At 43.6% G+C, this 20,055-nt stretch overlaps 1 protein-coding gene across 4 annotated transcripts in view; it reads right to left on the bottom strand.

Moving 5' to 3' along the window:
- Positions 1 to 20,055, bottom strand: part of SFMBT2 (Scm like with four mbt domains 2) — a 107,572-nt gene that overhangs the window by 51,224 nt on the left and 36,293 nt on the right. For 3 of the 4 annotated variants that reach the window (XM_062624750.1, XM_062624749.1, XM_062624748.1), the window contains exons 5-6: positions 8,046 to 8,134; positions 4,689 to 4,935 (exon numbers count right to left, since the gene is read on the bottom strand). In XM_062624750.1, the coding sequence (XP_062480734.1) occupies positions 4,689 to 4,935; positions 8,046 to 8,134 (336 nt within the window). The remainder of the gene's footprint in view (positions 1 to 4,688; positions 4,936 to 8,045; positions 8,135 to 20,055) is intronic. The other variant, XM_062624751.1, reaches the window with a different exon arrangement.

Genomic DNA, 20,055 nt, shown 5'->3' with positions numbered 1-20,055 from the left:
AAAAGTTGCAGCCACCCTGTTGTTTCAACTAACAAAAAGTGTGAGTTTTGGGAAAGGCTGTTGGATGCCTCCCTGCTCCCTGGAGACAGTAAGCTGAAAACAGACCCTCATTTTCTACCATGATGGCAGTAGGGAAAGAATAACGTGGCATTTTTGGTGACTTTGTCCCAAATCAGTGACAAGCAGCAGCAATTTCTTTGGGCAATGTCAACAAACTCCAAGAGATAAAGACAACTCCAACGGTTTTAATAACCAGCAAGCAGTATCATACACACATTTAATTAGCAGCAGCTCGCTTATGCTGGGGAGTATATGGACACTAAATTGCATGGTTAAACACAGTGCTTTATGCTCTTTTAAGTGATAGGGTTGCAGGTAATTGAACAAAGTGAACTGTGTCAATTTTTATTTAGGTTAACAAGGAGTGAGCAATTAAAATGACTGCCAATTTGTCTTTAAATAGCAAGTAACATAAAAGGAGGCAATCTCTTCCTGCATAAACAGTCAAGGCAAGACCATCAGTGGCTCTGTGTCAAGCAGCCTGTGCCAATTTGCAGTAGCGAGAAGGCTTATTGGATTCAGATACACCTCTGAGGGGAAAAATAAGCTATGAGCCCTTGGCCTCAATTGAAAGGGCTCGTAAGACAAAGTCCCTGAAAGTTGCCACTTGAATACAGCCAGGATGCTATTTCCTAAGGACCCTCTTGCACATTCTTGAACATCAAGCAGGTGCTAGGATATGGATGGCTTTAGAAAAGAGATCTCTCCACCCAAAATACTGCAGACATTTGAATCCATGGGTCTCCTTTATATGAGGTGCTCTGCATCTAGAAAGACTGACCTCAAACTGCTATCCAAGGTGAAACCCATCCCAGCAAGTCCCAGAGGTGGATCAACACAGTAAGATCACAGCCCAGACACACAAGGAAATAAGTAAGTTGAAGGGTCACATGCAGAATCCAAGTCAAGGGTAGGCAAAGCACTTCCACAACCTACCAAACTGATGTGTAACTCAACATCCTCATCTGACAACAGTTGAACATGCAGCCTTATCTGGGAGGAGCTGCCTGTGCTCAGCACCTCTTCAGAGGAGATTCATAACAGTTTTTACATAAAGTCCAAGGCTGTTCCTGTTAACAGTCAAGGAGTTGCCTTAACTGGCTTCAGATGTTCAAAAATTAAACAACCAGGCATGTGCTCATTAGTTTCAACCCACCTGAGTGGAAAAAATAACAGGCTTATGAAGATGTCACTTCATCCGAACTATGTTAGACATGTCTTAGGCATCCTGCAACCATAAAGATACAGCAACAGCTCATGCTGAACTGTCTTTCCTATGCTTGCAGGTGAATCTAATCTCTGATGTGTAAAGAAACAAGATACTGCCCACTGAGTCTCCTTCCTAAGAAGGTCCATGCTAGGTCTTTCACACAATAAATGTCTTTCTAGTATAATCCTATATATTACATAAGTCACCAGGAAGCATGTAAGCATACCCTGCTCACTCTCCTGGCCAGGGGTCCTTAGGAAACTGAATCCTTTGACAATTGTGGTTTAGCAGCTTCATCCCTGAGCTTTTTTTAGAGCTCTCTGCTGCCAGCATCTCATCCTGACAACATTCCTGTCCACTCCCTCAAAGATTTCTTTTGCAGACTCGAACTTGAAACACATCCCATAAGATCAGCCACTTTCTGTCATCCTCCTCTGGATTAATGTCTCATATGCTTTATTCATCCATTGTGCTTTATGAACATTATGACATTAGGTGGACATCAAATGATTAGACAGATAGTCCCCTATGTCAGAAGTGGAACAAACAGCATTCATGCCTCCAGAAACTGTGTTTCTGCAACTGCAAAAACTCCAACCAACATTCCTGCCTCATCAGATTCCCCTTTCTGACTGGCTACTCCCTGGAGACCAGAAGGGAGAAGAAAAGAAAGACCTCTGGGGGCAACGTTCAGGAGAAGACTTGTGAGAAAATGAAAGGGTTCAAAACCAAAGGGTTTTTTCTCAGCAAACTCCTGTGAGACACAACTTTAGGAGATGTAAAGGAATGACCACCTATTTAAGTCAATGGAAGTCAGGAAAAAGAAGTGAGCATTGAATTCATTAATACCAATGTTCATTAAAAAGTGACCAGAGAAATGCTGAGGAGAGGTAAACGGGTATCAGATGAAAACAAATGAGAAGAATGAGGTCTTCATCCCTGGCAGTGCTCAAGGCCAGGCTGGACAGGGCTTGGAGCAACCTGGTCTAGGGGAAGGTGTCCCTGCCCATGGGATTGGAACTAGATGAGCTTTAAGCTCCCTTCCAACACAAACCACTCTATGATTCTAAGAGAAAGAAATTTTAAAAGCAGTTAAATCAAGGAGATGGGAGAAGAAACATAAAAAGCTTGCAAATAAAGCATCCAACAACAAGTTTAGAGAACCCACAGAGAAAGAAGCACAACTGGATAAAAGGAGGAAAGAGCAGAAAGAGAATGAAAGAAACAAAGAGGAAGCACAAATCTCATTTGGGCCATTTCTGTACCGATCCACCAAACCTATACAGGCCAGGAGAGTTCAGAGACAGTCAATGAAGAAGTGTTTCTCTGGAACATAAATACTTTCTAAAGTAACAGACTGAGTCATATTCATGCTCTCCAGCATTCGCATCTAATTTAGAAGCGATGGGGAACATTGATTCCTACTGATTAGTGAAGAAAAACACATGCTTCCAAAAGCATCCAAGACCCCACGTTAGACCCAAGACCCAGACAGACTTGTGAACACAATTGCGTATATCACAGTAACCACTCTGAATGGGGTGCAATGGACAGAACCCATATCAGAAACATTTACCCAAAGGAGGGCTACCTTTCTGCTATCATTTGACATTAATGGAAAAAATTCACCCATACCACAAGGAAAATGAAGCACAGACCTGAAGAAGTTGTTCATTTGCTCCCGAAAAGGTGGAACAGACCTGCTAGGCCTGCACATTAACAAAGGAAGCACCTTATATCTCAATGTAAACTGAGGCATCCAGATTGGAGGTAGAAATGGGGACCATGCTCCACGAGACATGGCCAACAGCTTTGTTGCCCCAAGTATAAGCCACAGCTTAATGAAACACACAGATGGTACACACTTTCTGCCCCAAATAAGACCATGCATGCAACAGTCTAAGCTGTCATGTTTAACCAGACCCCTAACTCCAAGAGAAATCGAGTCAAACAACTTGACAACCAACTCAGCCAACTCCAGTCCTACCAAAACAGAGCCAAACTCCCTAAGTAGAGAGAAATCCAATTGCCCAGAAACTTCCACAAAGCTTTTACCACTATTATTGGGTAGTGGAGAAGATCCATCATCCCAGTCATTCCCCACTGTAATTGGGATATAGCCTGGATGCAAGCGTATCTCGAAAGCCAGCTCCAGAACCTGCCAGCGAATGCCTTTGCATGCATTTCCCCAGGAAGTTTCAAGCAGCCCTGTGTCCCTACTGTGTGCTGTGGTTCCTACACCATATCTCTTGCTTGCTAAACCTTAGTAATGCTTAGCTTTCCCCTACACCCAGCCTGGCCATCATTCTTGCCCTGCCAAACCCAGTCCTTCTGGAATGTGATTCCAGCAGACTCTGCTCTTGCCTAGCCTCCTGTCTCAGCTTGCTTCTGCCTGACTCTTAAACTTGCCTCCTGTCACTTGAACTTCTCTTACCCCTGGATTTGTGACTTCCAATTTATGCCCCCAGACTGGCTCAGCTGCAGTCCCTATCTCTCTCCATCCAAGGTGGTTCAAACACTAAATTCAGCTTCTCCAAACTGCAACCTCCTGATGTTGAATATGGTCTGACATACTGCAAAGACTTCACCTCCTTGGAGAAAACACAGGACAAAATCTGTGATCTTTTGAAATCTGGAAGACCCCATCTACACTTACTCAAAGGAGTATTTTCTTCTAGCAACAGACACCCCAAAAGCCCTCACTGGGTAGGGCTGACGTGGACAGGCAGACCAACCCAGCACCCTCACCACACTTTCAGTCTGGTTACATACAAGGCAGGTCTCAGCTGGTAGATGTACAGCAGTGTTACAGCAGAATACGGAAAACTTGTGTTAAGAGGGACTATGAGCATCCCAAAACACTTTATCCACCCCTGGGAAATTTCACAGATGTCTACTGCTACTCAAAAGAAATGCGTGTAGTCATGGAAAGACAAAGGCAGAAGAGGTCTTTGGTTGAAGGGAAAGCAAAAGGAGTCTAGTATATGCTGAGAGGTGTCACCTAGGACTTCATTCTATGAGTTGGACAGCAGAAGACTGGCTCCCTGTGAGGCTTCCACCAAGATGCCTACAGCATGGCCAGAAAAACCTGGCCACTAACACACCACTAAAAAGGGCTGGGCAAGCAGGCACATCCTTGAGCTCTGCTTCTGGGCAGAAAACTGCACAAAACTGCTTTTATTGGACACTGCTTCCTTCCACGAATAGGCTAAGCTAAACAGAATTTATTAAATATATAACAGAGTTTACCTGACTCATTTTGAAGGCACCTTAGATGGCTTTCACATGGCACCTGTGTTATAGCTAGAAACTACTGTCAAAGCAATGTGAATGCTGGAGAAGAAGAAATGGGTTGCACAAGTATCTCAAAACATCAGTAAATGCCATAAAGGGTTAGTAATTTTAGGAGGCTCTTTACCTGCAGGTGGGTCCATTCTGTATTTATTCTCTTGACACCAACCGACTGGTCGAAGTCTGCAATCCAAGTAAAACAACCACTGGTCATAGGATTCAGTCTCCTCCAATCCCACATAGCGAAGGCGTAATCTTCCTCCAACATTTTCAACCACACTAACTATCCAGTACTGAAAGGGATTCTGGGAATCCTGCAGCTCTATTAAGGAATCAACTGTAATGAGGTCTACAGGGTTTTTTCCTCGCAGAGGCTGTTTGAATAGAAGCAAAACTCCTTATTTTAAACTTTATTTGAAGACTTCTCAAGGAAACAGATGACAGCAGAAGATTATTTTTGTTTTTCACACCATCATCCAAGCGATCAGCAAACAGTCTGTTCTTCTTCTATTTTACCCAATGTCTTCCAAGTGCAAATTCAGAAGTAAAACAGAAAACAACAGTTGTGCTAATTTCTCAACCGACATCATCAACAACAACAAAGAAAGAATAATAAAAGGTGGAACAGCTCATAAGGCACATTCACTTCAAGATGCTCCTGAACACCTCAAAGCCCAGTTATAGGGAGGATTTAAAACCAAATTCTCATTGATTGCAGCTACAAGAACCAATCACAGGGCTGGACAACTAAAAGGTGACTTCTTTGGGCATGACCCTGAAATTGCCCTCTATGTGCTGATGTTTCACATCAAAGGCTTTGCCTCATTCCTATTGGCAAATAGGAATATATTTGCTACAGGCTCTGTTCCTATAAAGCAAATTATTCCCCATGGACAAGAGTCCATGGTGCTTAATCCAAAGCCCAAAACCAATGGCAGGCTCCCACCAGGTTAAATGGTCTTGGGATCAAAGCACACAGGGTTTGTTGGGTCAAGCCACCATGCCCAAGAAATCCCAGTGACTGAGGCTATTTGCTTGCACATAGTGCTTTCTGTGATCCCAGTTTTGCAACCATTTACACATGTGCTTAACTTTACACCTGCAAAGCTGCCAACCGCAGGCATTAAAAAAAACATGAGATGCTTTGCAGAACGATAGCGCTGGGGCTCAGCGGGTTTATTTTGCAGTTAGTTTTCTTCTTTTTTCTTATATACAAGTTCCAACCCTTATGCAATTTCTTCATTCCAGGGCTTCAAGAGCAGGACTAAAGAACATCACAAGAGCTGGGAGCACTGGTCCCAAAGGAGATGCTAAGCATAGGCAGAATATGTTTAAAACAAGGTTTTCCATCCATAACTATTCTATGACTCCATGATTTTTTTTTTCCTTAGTGTTTGTCCCATTTCTACTTAATTGATAAAACCTCTCACAGCATATTTTTAAATATGAATTCTGTAAATCAGAGTCAGTCCAGGATGGCTCTTTTTAGGGGTGGGTAGAAAAAAAAGAGAACACAGGGCTTTTCCTGTTGATTTTTGAAAGCATTCAAAATCTTGAAATGCAAATAATTTTCACATCTGCAGCTACACAGTGAGAATTTGGTAAAAAATGTACTTAAAATTAATTAAAACCTTATCATGTATACAGTTTTAACCAGCTCTATGATTAATAGATATTTCTCAGAACAATATATTTGCCATTATAAACCACTCCTCTACAGTGTAAGCTACAAGCACCTGCAGTATTCAAGGACTATTTCATGGCAAAACACAGTGTCAGAATTTAATTATATAATAGAAATCTGCTTTAATGGTTTTTCTCCTCTCATACAACTGCTTCATGGCAACAAAACATTCATTAATAGGAAATGATGGCGCAATGATTTAACTTCTTATAATAAATCCCTGGCTGTATAAAAGCACCTATTGCTTCTCTGATTTGTGTACTAAATTTTAAGCCAATGGGTTTGTCATTTACCCCCGAGAACTGAATGGCTAAGATTAATTAATGGCTTGCATGAAATATTAACATTTACCATGCAAGAACTCTCTAGATGCATGGCTAGCATGGAAAACTAGATAAATAGAAGTACCACTACGTATTGATTTAGCACTATGAAACAATCTGCAGCACTCAGGAACAGCAAATCTGCCAACAGGGGGTCACATTGCACATTGCACAACACAGACAGCACTAAGCACATATATTACACCAAACACCAGAAAAGGGACAGAAACTGTTTCAAGCCAATGTAATGTTTTCTCTCTCTCTGTATTTCTGCCTGGGGCTGCCCTTTTTTCCCTCTGCCTGTGGAAAGGGAATGGAGAGGTTTGCGATGGCACTGGCATACAAGAGATGGGTGCTGGACACCACCAGCTTTCTGCATATGCCACCTGGGAGTGGTTCATGAATGAGGATGTGACAGACCTGAGGACGTGCATTACTTTACATGTGTGAGGGCTGTTCAGATAACAGACTGGGGGAAAAGAATCCCTGATGGCACACTATTCATTCTCCCTGTCGTGCAGCTTGCACTGCACAGGCATGTGGAAAAAGGATGCAGCTGTGGCTGTCCCTCTAACCAGGGACAAAATGATCAAAACTAGTGCCTGCATGTGTGCTTGCTCCCAAAAAGCCAACATGGGCTTTTTGGAAGCAAGCTTACACGGAGTAACAAAGGGCTTACACAAAGGTAAACCACCTCTGTGCTTTCACTCTCAGCCTAAATATAGAGGGCCAGGGGGGATTATCTCCTGCAGGATAGACTGTCTCCTCCCCAAACACCCACAGAGCATCTACATTAAATAGGGCAGGTCCCTATGAAGAAGGTGCCCTGCTCCTGTGGTTTCAAGGTGAATATGCAGGATTTTTTGTCTGAGATCTCAAGGCATGCTGAGGCTGCACCTGGTGCAAGTCACCCTGTGAATATGATGCACAGACTGGGCTCTTGGCCATATGGATGCATCTAAAAAAACAGACCCTTCTCTCCTGCATACTGACTGAGGTCATCTCACCCCACTTCCCTGCTATATCTGTTGTGTTTAGGTGGCAGGAATGCCCTAGGGGGAGCTATTTCCATGTATACATAAACCCGATGAACCTATTGAGTCCCCTCTCCAATCTGTGTCATGTCTTGAAAGCTCAGGTCACCATTTTGGTGGATCTAACTGGGCACCGAAGGGCTGTGTCTTCTTCCCTACAGACTCCCTCCATGCTCTTCTTCCCCACCCAGCCTTTTTTGAACACCCAACTTTCTAAGCACCACCTTCCAGCCTAAAGGCAAACCAAATTCCCCATCACTGCGTCAGGAGTAGAAACCAGCAGTCAAGACAATCTTGCCACCAACATTTTGGCCAGCACTGGATCATTTTGCCTGCTTCTGGCACACAGATGCTGTAAGCACACAGCCCTGCACGTTGGGAACACTGCTGCAGCATGCACACTGTAACACCATATTGGATAGAAACTGCAATCTAATACATACGCCTTCCAGTAAGTTTGCAGGTGCAGTCCGGGCGCCAGTCAAATCGTGTATGAGAAACTCCGTCCAGTCCATGTATTTCTCTTTGATTGCTGGAGAGGGGGAGGAAAGAAAAGCAATACTGAGCACAGCAGACTGCAATGGACTTGCACATGTATCCCAGAAACATCTCCTTAGGGTTTGCCAGCCCTGCAGCTTCAGATACAATTGTATTCCAGACTATGAGAAAAGCTGGTTTGTTGTTCAGTTCTCTTAGGCAACCCATTACATCCCAAAATAAAGGGAGGTGTTGCTCCACTGGAGTCACCGGCAGTGATTTACAACAGCGTTGACTTATCATCTCCATCTCTCCCATTCAAAATTGGCCACCGCTTGTGTAACAGCTCGTTTCCTGCTTATCACATAGGCTCAGATGTGATTTATAAAGTCCCTTTGTACGTTCAATAATGAACTCTGAGAAAAAATAAAGCTGTGCAAACTTTTAGTTCCTGGACAGGACAACAGAAACTGCAGGTGCTTTCCACCACAAAGCAAAGCAAAAATCAACCCTGAGGACATCATATGTCAGCTGCTGAGTCAATACACTTGCAAGAAGAAAGACTTACAGAATTTACTGGGAACATCTATTTCATTTCAAAACAGTTTGATTTATTTCTGAGCTAAACACTGGAAGCCTGTGTTACTTCATGATCTTTATCGACACAGTTTCCAAGATTTAAACTGAAAAATATACATGCTGTCTCCAGGATTCAAATTCTGTTGAAATAGGAAAAGTCATCAGGCACCAAAAGGCAATTCAGCAAATTTCAGCTTCAGAGATACAGACGATTCTTCGAATACATCGTGCATGTGCAACCAGAAACCCAGCCACCAGATTTTGATTCCACCTGCCTGTAAATGGCAATTAAATAACACCAGAAACATTTTTCTCTCCCCCAAAACTCTTATGTGTGGGATAGCCAACAGTGATATACTAACACCGCTAACACAGCAACACCCTTAGAAGGGAAAAATCACATGCATTTGAAAACTAAAATATTTCCTCTGAACAAACAACTGGATAGAATCATAGAATCATAGGATGGTTTGGGTTGCACAGGACCTTAACATCATCCAGTTCCAACTCCCTGCCACGGGCAGGGACACCTCACACCAGACCATGTCACCCAAGGCTCTGTCCAACCTGGCCTTGAACACTGCCAGGGATGGAGCATTCACCACTCCTCTGGGCAACCTGTGCCAGCACCTCAGCACCCTCACAGGGAAGAACTTCTTCCTTCTATCTAACCTGAACTTCCTCTGTTTCAGCTTGAGCCCATCACCCCTTGTCCTGTCGCTACAGTCCCCAATGAAGGGTCCCTTCACCGCATCCTTGTAGGCCCTTTCAGACACTGGATGCTTTAGAGACCATCACCCCACAGGGCAGTCCAAGAAGGGCTGCAATTAATCAGCATAGGTCCCTAATAATTAAATGATAGCAGCCCTCATGGTTTGCTCAAAGGAAGCAGAGTCCTTTGCTCCATGCTTCAGGGAAACACCGCATCAGCCAACCAAGAGCAATCCATTCACTTTCACACACATCAGGGTGGGATTTCTAAATGTTTTCAAAGCTCAGTGACTGTGACTTCTCAGTCCTTCCCAGAGATGGGTTTCAGCCACTGCACTGCCCCAGCAATGCAGAACCTGACGCTGTGAACCTCTAAGAAGGTGCCATCTCAGTGGCTAGAGCAGGAGGACTTCAGACTGCAAACGCAACAGCAGTGTGGGCACAAATATTGCTACCGTTACCAAACCTGAGCCTTCTCACAACGCATCCTCAAGCCATCTGCTGCCAAACACTGAACTAAAGAAATGCAAAGAGGGAGCGCTGCGTTTGCCCAAGGACAGTTATGCGACTTTGCCATATAAACTGGCACAACAGCACTGGGCTTCTATCCAGCACAGGCACTTAGCACACTTGGACACTGGCCCATGATAAATTTCTATCCTAATTACCTTACGCAATCCATACATTTGGCCATGAACACACACAGAAGCTGTGCCCAGCAGATCTTGCATCAGACTTCATTGCTGAGTTATGCTCCTTCCCAAAAGCCAGTTCTCTCAACGTCATTGAACTATACATCCAGTTTATAGACCTAAATGACTTTAAAAGTACATATAAATGTATTTAAAATTAGAAAACCCTAAAAGTGATGGACCCAAGCCTCTAAGTCTTTTGCAGCACTGATTTTTGCAAGATTTCCAGGAGGATTATGAGCTTTACATTATTTAAGATGACAGAGCAGCCTGAGAAGAAATGGTTTATACATGACACTTTCTCTCTCAACATTCCTGTTGCATACACCTCATCAGGTCTGTCCACTTACATTAGGATAAAGAAAACAAGCTTGATTTTGGCAACAGTGAGAAGACAGTAATTGCTGTAATGAAGGCGGCTACAGTCCCTCTAGTTCAGACTTCTGCCTCTCGCTGCGAACAGCACTTGGTGCATCAGAGAAAGGTGCAAGTTGAACTTCATTTTGGCTCCTACCCAAAAAGTTGTCAGCCAAATTCTGAATGCCAGAGCTTCATTACTAAAGAATGACAAATGTGATAAAAAGAACACGGTTCGAACTTTCAAAGCTGGCAGGAGAGTGGGGGAAATGGGATTTTCAGAGCTGACAACAGATTTCAGGGGGCTTCATTTCCAGATGCCTGATTTGAGATGTCTTAACGGTGCCCAATTCACAGATCTTCCTGTCAGTCAGTTCCCCCTCTAACGCCTCACACAAAAAAAAACACAAAAAAAAACTTTCCCTTTTTAAAAGGCTTGCACCTCACCATTTTGACACCCAAACAAGATGGCTCCTCTCCCACATTCAAATCTGGATTACAGGCTTCCAGAGTCCAAAATTGCCACAGTGACCTTTATTTTGGTCTTCTTTTGCAGTGTAGATAAAGGGACTCCGAAAACCTCCAGGAGAGAACAGATTGCATTGGAAGTTTTAGGAACAGGGATCTGCACCTTCTCTTGTGTCTGTAAAATGCAACCGTCCTTCTTAGTACTACAGTTTAAGTCACTGCAATGCAAATGTTAATTTTCAGCAGTAATGAAGTGAATCTGGATCATCACAGTATCTGCAAAAGCCTTCAAGGACCAAGCAAAATGTTAAACAAGAATATTCAAACTAAGGAAAACCTGCTGGGTAAATCAGAATAGTGTAATGCATGGGTGCCCAACCTAAGCATTCGCTGGTGAATCTGGAGTATCAGGCTCAGTACCTGCAAACTGAAGCACTGATTTTCAATGGCCAGTTCACATGGTTAGCTACAGGAAAAGACCCAACTGAACCTCTTCTACTGCACAGAGGCTGGAAGAGCTCTGCTTTCAGAGCCCACCTGCAGCTGGCTGGCCGACTGGTGGTATGGGAAGGTGGACAGCTCAACTAGTATTGTCACTTTCAAAACAATTTTTCCTTCCTTAAATAACCTCAGTGTGTCACCAGTGGTCCATAGGGCTCTAGATATCCATAGACAGATATCGTAGGTATCACAGATATCCATGTTTTCTCCACTTTTCAATGGCTCTATCTTCCCAGAAAACCTCTGTAAACTCTCCTTATCTACAACCTGTCAAGCTGAATGCACATCCAGGATCTCAGTTAACTCAGTTAACGTCCGCAGCGCCATAACAGGAAAGGGGAAATGCACAAGAATTAAAGGAAAAGAAACCTCCTCATCAAATCCTTTCAAAGAGAACCATGCAGGGAGGTAGGTCCTCCTACAAAAGCCACAGAGGCCCTTCAAACCTTCAAGTGCAAATACTCTGACAAAGCCCCTTCAAACACAAAAGGTATGATGAGCACAAGCAGTAATTTACATGCACAAGATTAATGTCACCTAATTTATGCCACCCCAACTCTTACTGAACTGCACAGACTCAAAAGGTAGCAAGAAATATTCTTAATAAGAGAGCCCCTGGTACTTCTGCCTGGTTGGCATAGGAGGAAACATCCCTCATTCTTTGTAATGGGACCATCGGCCACACTACAGCAGGACTTCAAATAAGCCAAATGACAAAAAAGCATTTTAAATATCCTAGTTACATTGAAGCTACTTTGGAAATTATATCCTAAGCAGTGATGGCAGGCTTCACCAAGACAACAGTAACATCATCACACTGACTGGTGCTCTAGAGCATGAGGCTTAGATGCTCTTTGAGGACAGAGCTTGAGCTAGAGTACCAGTATTGCTATGTGCAACACACCCATCTTAGCACCAGTCCCACAGTCCTGCATAGGGTCCACTGTGCACAGTGGACTGATCTAAGATTGTGCAATGGTCTGAGACCCTGGGAGCCAACCACCATCCAACTTATCACAGCGAGAGGAAATAAGAGAAGCAGAGACATGGTACCAGAAAAAAAGACTCAGTTTAGTGATCCTACTGATGCAAAGGCCTGAACTGAATGATTAAACACTTGGTAATCAAGAGAAGAAACAGGTATTAGCAACACTCACACCATGGAAAAAGTACTGGTCAGAGCCTGTACCAGATTAGACACAGTACAGCCCAAACATAAGGCAGGCATCACACAAAGCAATGCTCCCAGCACACCAATGCTCTGATAAGTGGTTTTCTTTCCAGGTTTAGCAGGCAACACCACAGCCCCATTTGGAGCTGCAGCATGTGTACGCAGATGTGCCCGTTTCCTTTGGATCAGGCTCAGTTCATCTTGGAGCCAGCATGGGTGGGCTGTTTTCACACCTCTGCAGCTTCAAGGCCAAAGGCTTTAAAGCATCTTCCTGCCATAAAAGTGCCACAGAACCACCTGCCTCAGAGAAAAGCATCCCAAAACAGAGGCCAGATATGCACACTTCTGGGCCGACGTGTATCCATATCAGAGCCAATAGCTCTGCTGCAGATTGCACTCATGCAGGAGCAACTGCACAGAGAGGAAAATCCATCTGGACCTACAGAAAGACCTGAGAAAGATCCCACATTTCTCTCCCCAGTTCCTGAGGAGCAGTTGTAGTGCAGCAAACCCCAGACTTAGCACAAGGTGGGTTGAGGCTGAGCAAAGTAAAAACCAAGTATCCTCATTCTGCTGCAATCTCTGCAGCACACTACCTTTGTCTCCTGAAAGAAAATGCGAAGCCCTCCTACCTCATTTAATGAAAGGTATTTATTTCAGAGAGCACCTTCTAGTTGGGCAGGTATTACAGAAGATTCTTAATTTAGAATCATAGAAATAAAAAGGCCTTTCCAAATTAAGACTATTTATTTCCACAGAAGTCATGGTAAAGGTTATAAAGCTGAGCTCTCCTTTCCCAGGCCTGAACTCCATCAAAAAGTGGATCACACCCCAAATAATAATAACTCTTCTCACTTCTTTCTCTACTCAATTCACCCTGTCCCCAGTCCCTCTGACTCTCATTCCTCTCTCCCATTTCGACTCCCTGCCATTTACTCACTTTTACTCATTCATCTCATTTTTCCCAAGCAAACAACTCCAGGCTGTGGCTGAACTCGATTGTTCCAAACCCAGGCACCATGACAGCCGCTCTGGTCCAGGCACTGCTGCAACCAGATGCAGGATGCGCAAAGTGCCATTAGCATCACTCACAGCGCGCCAGGTTTTCACCATCAGCTCCTCAAAACCAGCCCTTTCCCTTTGCACTGTGCATGCTACCATGACACCATGCAAACAGCAGCTGAAAAAGGTGACAGCGCTGCACATCCTGCATCACCGTGTCCCCGTAATCCCAATAACCACATGCCTGAGAGCCAGGACAGTGGCTTCATTCCCAGCACACACTCCCAGGCTGCCCCCGCGATCCTGTAAATCTCTGTGCTCTTCCTCAGCCACAGCACCTAATGGGTTCAGATTTATCTGCCTCTCTAGAGAAATAAGAGATTAGAAAAACATTTACAGTCCCATGAAAGCACTGAGTCACAGGCGCTCCGTTCAATGACTATGAGATACTATTATCACACATTCTTTTTATCTAGTCTCCCAGTAGTTGCTGTTTTTCTTAAAGCCACTTCTCCCAGGTCATGGATTTAGATGAAAATCCTCATTTTCTTTCTTTTTCCCCTTTTCTTGCAAGAACAGCACACTACAAAGCACAGGAAAACCTCTGAAATAGGAAAGACTGTGAAGACAATGGAAAGAAAATGCACTGGTTGGGGGTTTTGCCTTTTATGATTGTGGGTTTTTTTCCCCAAAACCACTCGACTGACAAGAGCCAGACTCAGAAATCTGAACTGTTGTATTCAGTAAAACAAACCAATAGTAGCACAACTACCTTACTGGCATACAGCACCTAAACAAGCTACTTCTCAGAAACACCTTTACACACCCCATGGATATCCTTGCCCTTCACAGCCATAAGGGAAGGCATAAGATGAGCAATGCTTCTAGCCATCAGGGACCAACAAGCAAGTAGTGTGCCATTCAAAGCCAGGTTGAATTGGGCTGGAGCAACACAGTCTAGTGTGAGGTGTCCCTGCCCGTGGTAGGGCATTGGAACTGGATGATCTTCATGTCCTTTCCAATTCAAACCATTCTATGATTTTATGATTACTTTAAAATAATGCATGATAATACAAAATAATACACAATCCGTGACTGAACACTTATGCCCATCTATCTACCTACCATTTGAGAGTACTGAGTACAAGCTTATAAGCAGAAGGACAACCTAAACTAGTCCGTCTGAGAGGACCTGAGCTGCTGCCACCAGTAAAAGGGTCAAAGACAATAATATCAAATTCTGCTCTTTTTTGTACTTGCAAAAATATAGCAAAAAATCCTTTTCATGTTGGGTTGCTGTTAATAATGCAGGATCACCAGCAACCTGTCGACACCTCTACTGGAGAATCCCCACTGGACCCCATCAACCTCTAAAAAACAGAGTTTCAATTTTCTCATATGTGAAGAACAACATCTTAAACAGCTTTCTAAATGGATTTTAAATCTTTGGGGTAAGTCTGGTAAGTGACAACACTACTTTTGGCAACTATCATTATTACAAATTTAACTCCTTCCTAGGACTGCAATGAACAAAAACAGTTAACAAGAGAATTCACAGCTGGAAAGAACCTGAGCAGTTCTTGTCACTCTATTATGAAATAAACTAAAGTATCAAGATCTCAGAAAAAAATAACTTTTCTAAATAGCGATTCAGGATGTTCATAAGTCTATATACAGCTGTTAAGATATTTAAGATATACTAAGTTAAAGTTGCTGGAGATAGGAACCTCAATCCATCCCACTTCTACCAGTTCAATGCCACTGCCAGCAAGAGATGCTTAAAGCCTGGAGGGGACCAGCCAATCTAGCCAGTGAGTTAGCTTCACTGGGGAGAAGAGGGGAGGGAGATGGGGGCAACCTAAATGCTTTTATGTAAACACATGTAGCATGGGGAATAAACAAGACGAGTTAGAGACATGCACATGCCTGTATGGCTATGATCTTACTGGCATCATCTGGATGTGGTAAGATGGCTCCGATGACTGGAGTGTTGGAATAGAGGGATATAGGCTCTTCAAGAAGGATGGGCACAGGAGATGAGGATGGGATGGCACCCTCCATAACCTGCGGATGGATGAGGAGCTGACCAGTGGTTATAGCAGCTCTGCTCTGGGGCCGGGCTGAGAGAGCTGGGCTGGGGCAGCCTGGAGAAGAGAAGGCTGCAGAAGGGGAGACCTTAGAGCAGCTCCAGTGCCTAAAGGGGCTGCAGGAAACCTGGGGAGGGGCTTTGGACAAGGGCCTGTAGGGACAGGCCAAGGGGAATGGCTTTAACCTGCCAGAGGGGAGACTGAGATGAGCTCTTAGGCAGAAGCTCTTCCCTGTGAGGGTGCTGAGGCGCTGGCCCAGGGTGCCCAGAGAAGCTGTGGCTGCCCCATCCCTGGCAGTGTTCAAGGCCAGGTTGGACACAGGGGCTTGGAGCAAGCTGCTCTAGTGGAAGGTGTCCCTGCCCATGGCAAGGGGCTGGAACTGGATAAGCTTTAAGGTCCCTTCTAACCCAAATGAGTCTGTCGTAATATGATAAGATATACAGTTTCTGAGAAGGTAAACAGCATACTGAAAAAATACAGAAATTTGTAATACTGGTAATTTTTTTTTTTATTTTAAAGCTGTCACATATTTAATGCAATATTTATGTGTTATAAAAGTCTCAATGAATAAATGTTATAACTATGTTATAAAGGTCTCAATGATAGAGTCAAAATGAGATGTCTTTATATCAAAATAACATAGAATGCTAAAACAATTTGTTTAGACTTCACCCATCAAAACAATTTGTCAAAACTGACATATCCTCACAAAATATTTCCATTTTGATAAAACAGTATTTTGACAGAAAATGTTTGAATCCAAACACTTCATTCAGCTTGCTGAACTACATACGTCCTTGTGAACCAGACTGGATGTGAAAGCAGGATGGGGATGTGAGTGTTGCCCCTGCTCCCATGCCCCTAAGCAAACGGCTCAGGCTGTGTCTCTGCTGCTTTTGAACCCTCCCCAAGTCCTTCAGGGCAGGAAGCATCCTCTGTTGCATACACTACAAAACCAGACCCTCCACTAGGCATTTCCAAAGTAAAATAAATGAAAAATTCATTGTTAAAAAGCGATTTAACTGCATTTTCTATACAAATGACTCTTTGGTTTGGATTCTTTTGTGGCTCCCTGGAAAAAGCCAAATGGGGCTGGAGGCATCTTCAAACAACCTTCTTACTTAATGCTTCAAACAGTTTTCTGTTCTCATACCAGCAGAGTTCTGCGACTTGAATCGGATCACAAAATAATGCAAATGCAGTTAAAAAGGAACAAAAATGTGCATCAAAAGCTGTTCATACGATTTCCTAACAATGCAGCCATAAATATCAAGAGATACCAACTTCACAGCTCCGGCATCACCTTCTATACACTTGTCTCAAATATGAAATCCTTCAAATTAAATATTATATATAGGAGATTTTCAGGGAAAACAGAAGTTATAAGCAATAGTCCATCAAAGAATACATGTCCTCAGAATACACTCCTGGAGTCAGCACACAGAATCATAGAACAGCTAGGGTTGTAAAGCACCTTAAGATCATCTAGTTCCAAACCCCCTGCCATGGGCAGGCACACCTATAAATATTATGTATAACATGACCCAATAGATATTAATGTACAAGAGGCTAATAAACAGATATTAGAGGAAGTATTAGAGTAGCCCTTGTACACTGCTACATGCTGCTTTAAGCAATCGATTATGTACTTGCTCTTATAACTATTATTCAATACTTTTTAGTAAATAAAACTGAAAATGCTTAATCTTCAAATTAATGTTATTTGTTTAACCCACAGGAGTTTCTTCATAAAATAACAATATTCTGCATCATTTCTTAATTGTCTTCAAAGTACTTGGGGCACTCTGTTTTGTCAGGCTACCCCAAAACACCCTGATCCTATTTCTAAGAAAAGACAACTGGTTCTGCACTTTTTATGGCATTGACCCAATGCATACAATTTAATCCTTGCATACCCAATTCTGCATGCAAGATTTAGGAGAAACCTTGATTAGAAAATGTAGAGAGAAGTAAAAACAAAGATATGAGTTGGGTTCTCACCTTAAGAATTCCCTTCTATGCAATTACACTGAATTTCAGTATAATGTGACTGTTACCCTTCCTGCTGCCATTCAAGGTTTACAGAAGTGATCCATTTCTATTCTCTTGGTCAAAATACACAAGTTTACATGCAAACAATTGTCCCACTGTCCACAGGAGACTTGATTTCCTAACATCCTTTGAGCCCTTCACATTATTCCCCTCAGGTTTCTCTAGTTCTTAATTAACTGTTATCTTTCAATAGTAAAAAAGTAGCAGGTGGTTTGGGAGTTGCTTTTACTTTCCTGAAGCTTGCTCTGGGCCTATGCAATGTCTTCAACCCAGCTGTGGGAACTATGGATGGAGGAAGAAAAGGACACGGATGTGGGATGCTGTGCCTGCTCAGTGTGTGCAGGCAGGGTGAGTCGATGTTATTCCATTAAAGTTATTGCTTTGAATCATAGAATCATAGGCTGGTTTGGGTTGGAAAGGACCTTAAGATCATCCAGCTCCAACCTCGTGCCATGGGAGGGATACCTCACACTAGACCATGTCACTGCAGGCTCTGTCCAACCTGGCCTTGAACACTGCCAGGGATGGAGCATTTAGCACTTCCCTGGGCACCCTGCGCCAGTGCCTCACCACCCTCACAGTAAAGAACTTCTTCCTTATATCTAACCTGAACTTCCCCTGTTTAAGTTTGAACCCATCACCCCTTGTCTTATCGCTACAGCCCCTAAATCATGCTGGATCTTGCATTAATTCTCTCCATTAACTCACTGCAGCTCAGGAGACCTTGCAAGTCACTTTGCCTAGCAAGAAGTAACTGGCAGGAAGGTCACCATGGTATTTCCATGTAGCAGGTTCAGGTGTCTTCACCCCAAACACAACATTATGGACACAAACCCACTACTCTTCCTGACAGCCCACTGCTACAGCCTTCTGCTTACAAGTTAAACTGCTCAAGATCAGAAGAGAAATTTGCCTAACAAATCCCAACAGCATGATGACCTGTGTGCTATTAACTTGGATCAGCCTGCCTTGGCTGACTGAGTACAACGGCCTCTGGTACCCATCCTGCATGCAAGCTGCAGTAAATAATGTACTCATAAGTACTGTGATTAATTAGCTCCCTTCAGTTAATGTCAATACTCTACTTCCACTGGGTTATTTAAAAAAGGGGATAAAAAGGAGAGGTGTGTTGATAATGGGAAGCAGCTCTGCTCTGTCTCGGTGGTGTTATCTCTCAATTGCAATCAGATTATGTAGATAAAGAACAGCAGCAAATTTATCGGCTCTATTTGCACTTGTCACATCTGTTTGCTGCAGGAAGACGGCATGCAAGCACAAGCAGCACCACAGAGCCAGGGACCGCCAAGATGCAGCTCTGCTCTCCCTTGGGAGCATGAAAACAGGGGAGGAGGGAGAGCAAGACACAGGGGGTAGATGGAGAGAGGTGAGAGGAACTCATCTCTTTCTACCCTCAGCCTTCCAGGGTTATCATTCACCCAGTCCCTTGGCATCACAAAGTCACCTGCAGCCCTCCAGCCTCAACAGGGTGGTATTCAAGGGTGAAGCATCCAACTTTTTAGAGAGCATACCCTGCAAAACCCTATTTATCTATTTTTTTACATTAACTTCTCCTGGAACATAACTCTGAAACCTTGTCATGCAGAGCAGGTACCAAACAATAGAAACACCCCCATTACACCACCCTGAATTTGGAAAAGCAGCTGCCTGGCAACTTACTCGGAAATGCAAGAGATCCTGCAGATCCAAACATTTTTAACTGGGTCAGTCATGTGTTCTCATATCTGCAGGCATCAATGAAGGCTGATTATCTGGAGAGGGGCTTTTACAAGAGCTTGTAGTGACAGGACAAGGGGAAATGGCTTTAAACTGAAAGAAGGGAGACTGAGATGAGCTCTTAGGCAGAAGCTCTTCCCTGGGAGGGTGCTGAGGCGCTGGCACAGGGTGCCCAGAGAAGCTGTGGCTGCCCCATCCCTGGCAGTGTTCAAGGCCAGGTTGGACACGGGGGCTTGGAGCAAGCTGCTCTAGTGGAAGGTGTCCCTGCCCATGGCAGGGGGGATGGAACTGGGTGAGCTTCAAGGTCCCTTCCAATCCAAACCACCCTGCGGTTCTATGATTACTCTGCTTTTTGTTAGAGCGTCCAAAATAGTAAAAAAGGGCCCATTTTATTCTGTTTTCTATACATTAAATTAGGAGTAAACCTGATGCATAACTACAAAGGTCACGGTGTTTTACTCAGAGCAAGTGGTTTCTGCTTCTCCAAGATTTCTTACCTAAACAGAAATTGTACGCTCTTCACGCAGTGCAGTAACACTGCTCACTGCCCAATTCAATCCTAGGTGTGAGGTAACTAACCTTTATTGTTATCAACAGCAGCCTTAGAAATTAAGCAGGAATG

The sequence above is a fragment of the Pezoporus occidentalis genome, unplaced genomic scaffold (assembly GCF_034315485.1).
Source record: "Pezoporus occidentalis ecotype Australia unplaced genomic scaffold, CSIRO_AGI_Poc_V1 ctg270, whole genome shotgun sequence".
NCBI classification, from domain to species: domain Eukaryota; kingdom Metazoa; phylum Chordata; class Aves; order Psittaciformes; family Psittacidae; genus Pezoporus; species Pezoporus occidentalis.
This window is presented reverse-complemented; position numbering and strand designations above follow the sequence as displayed.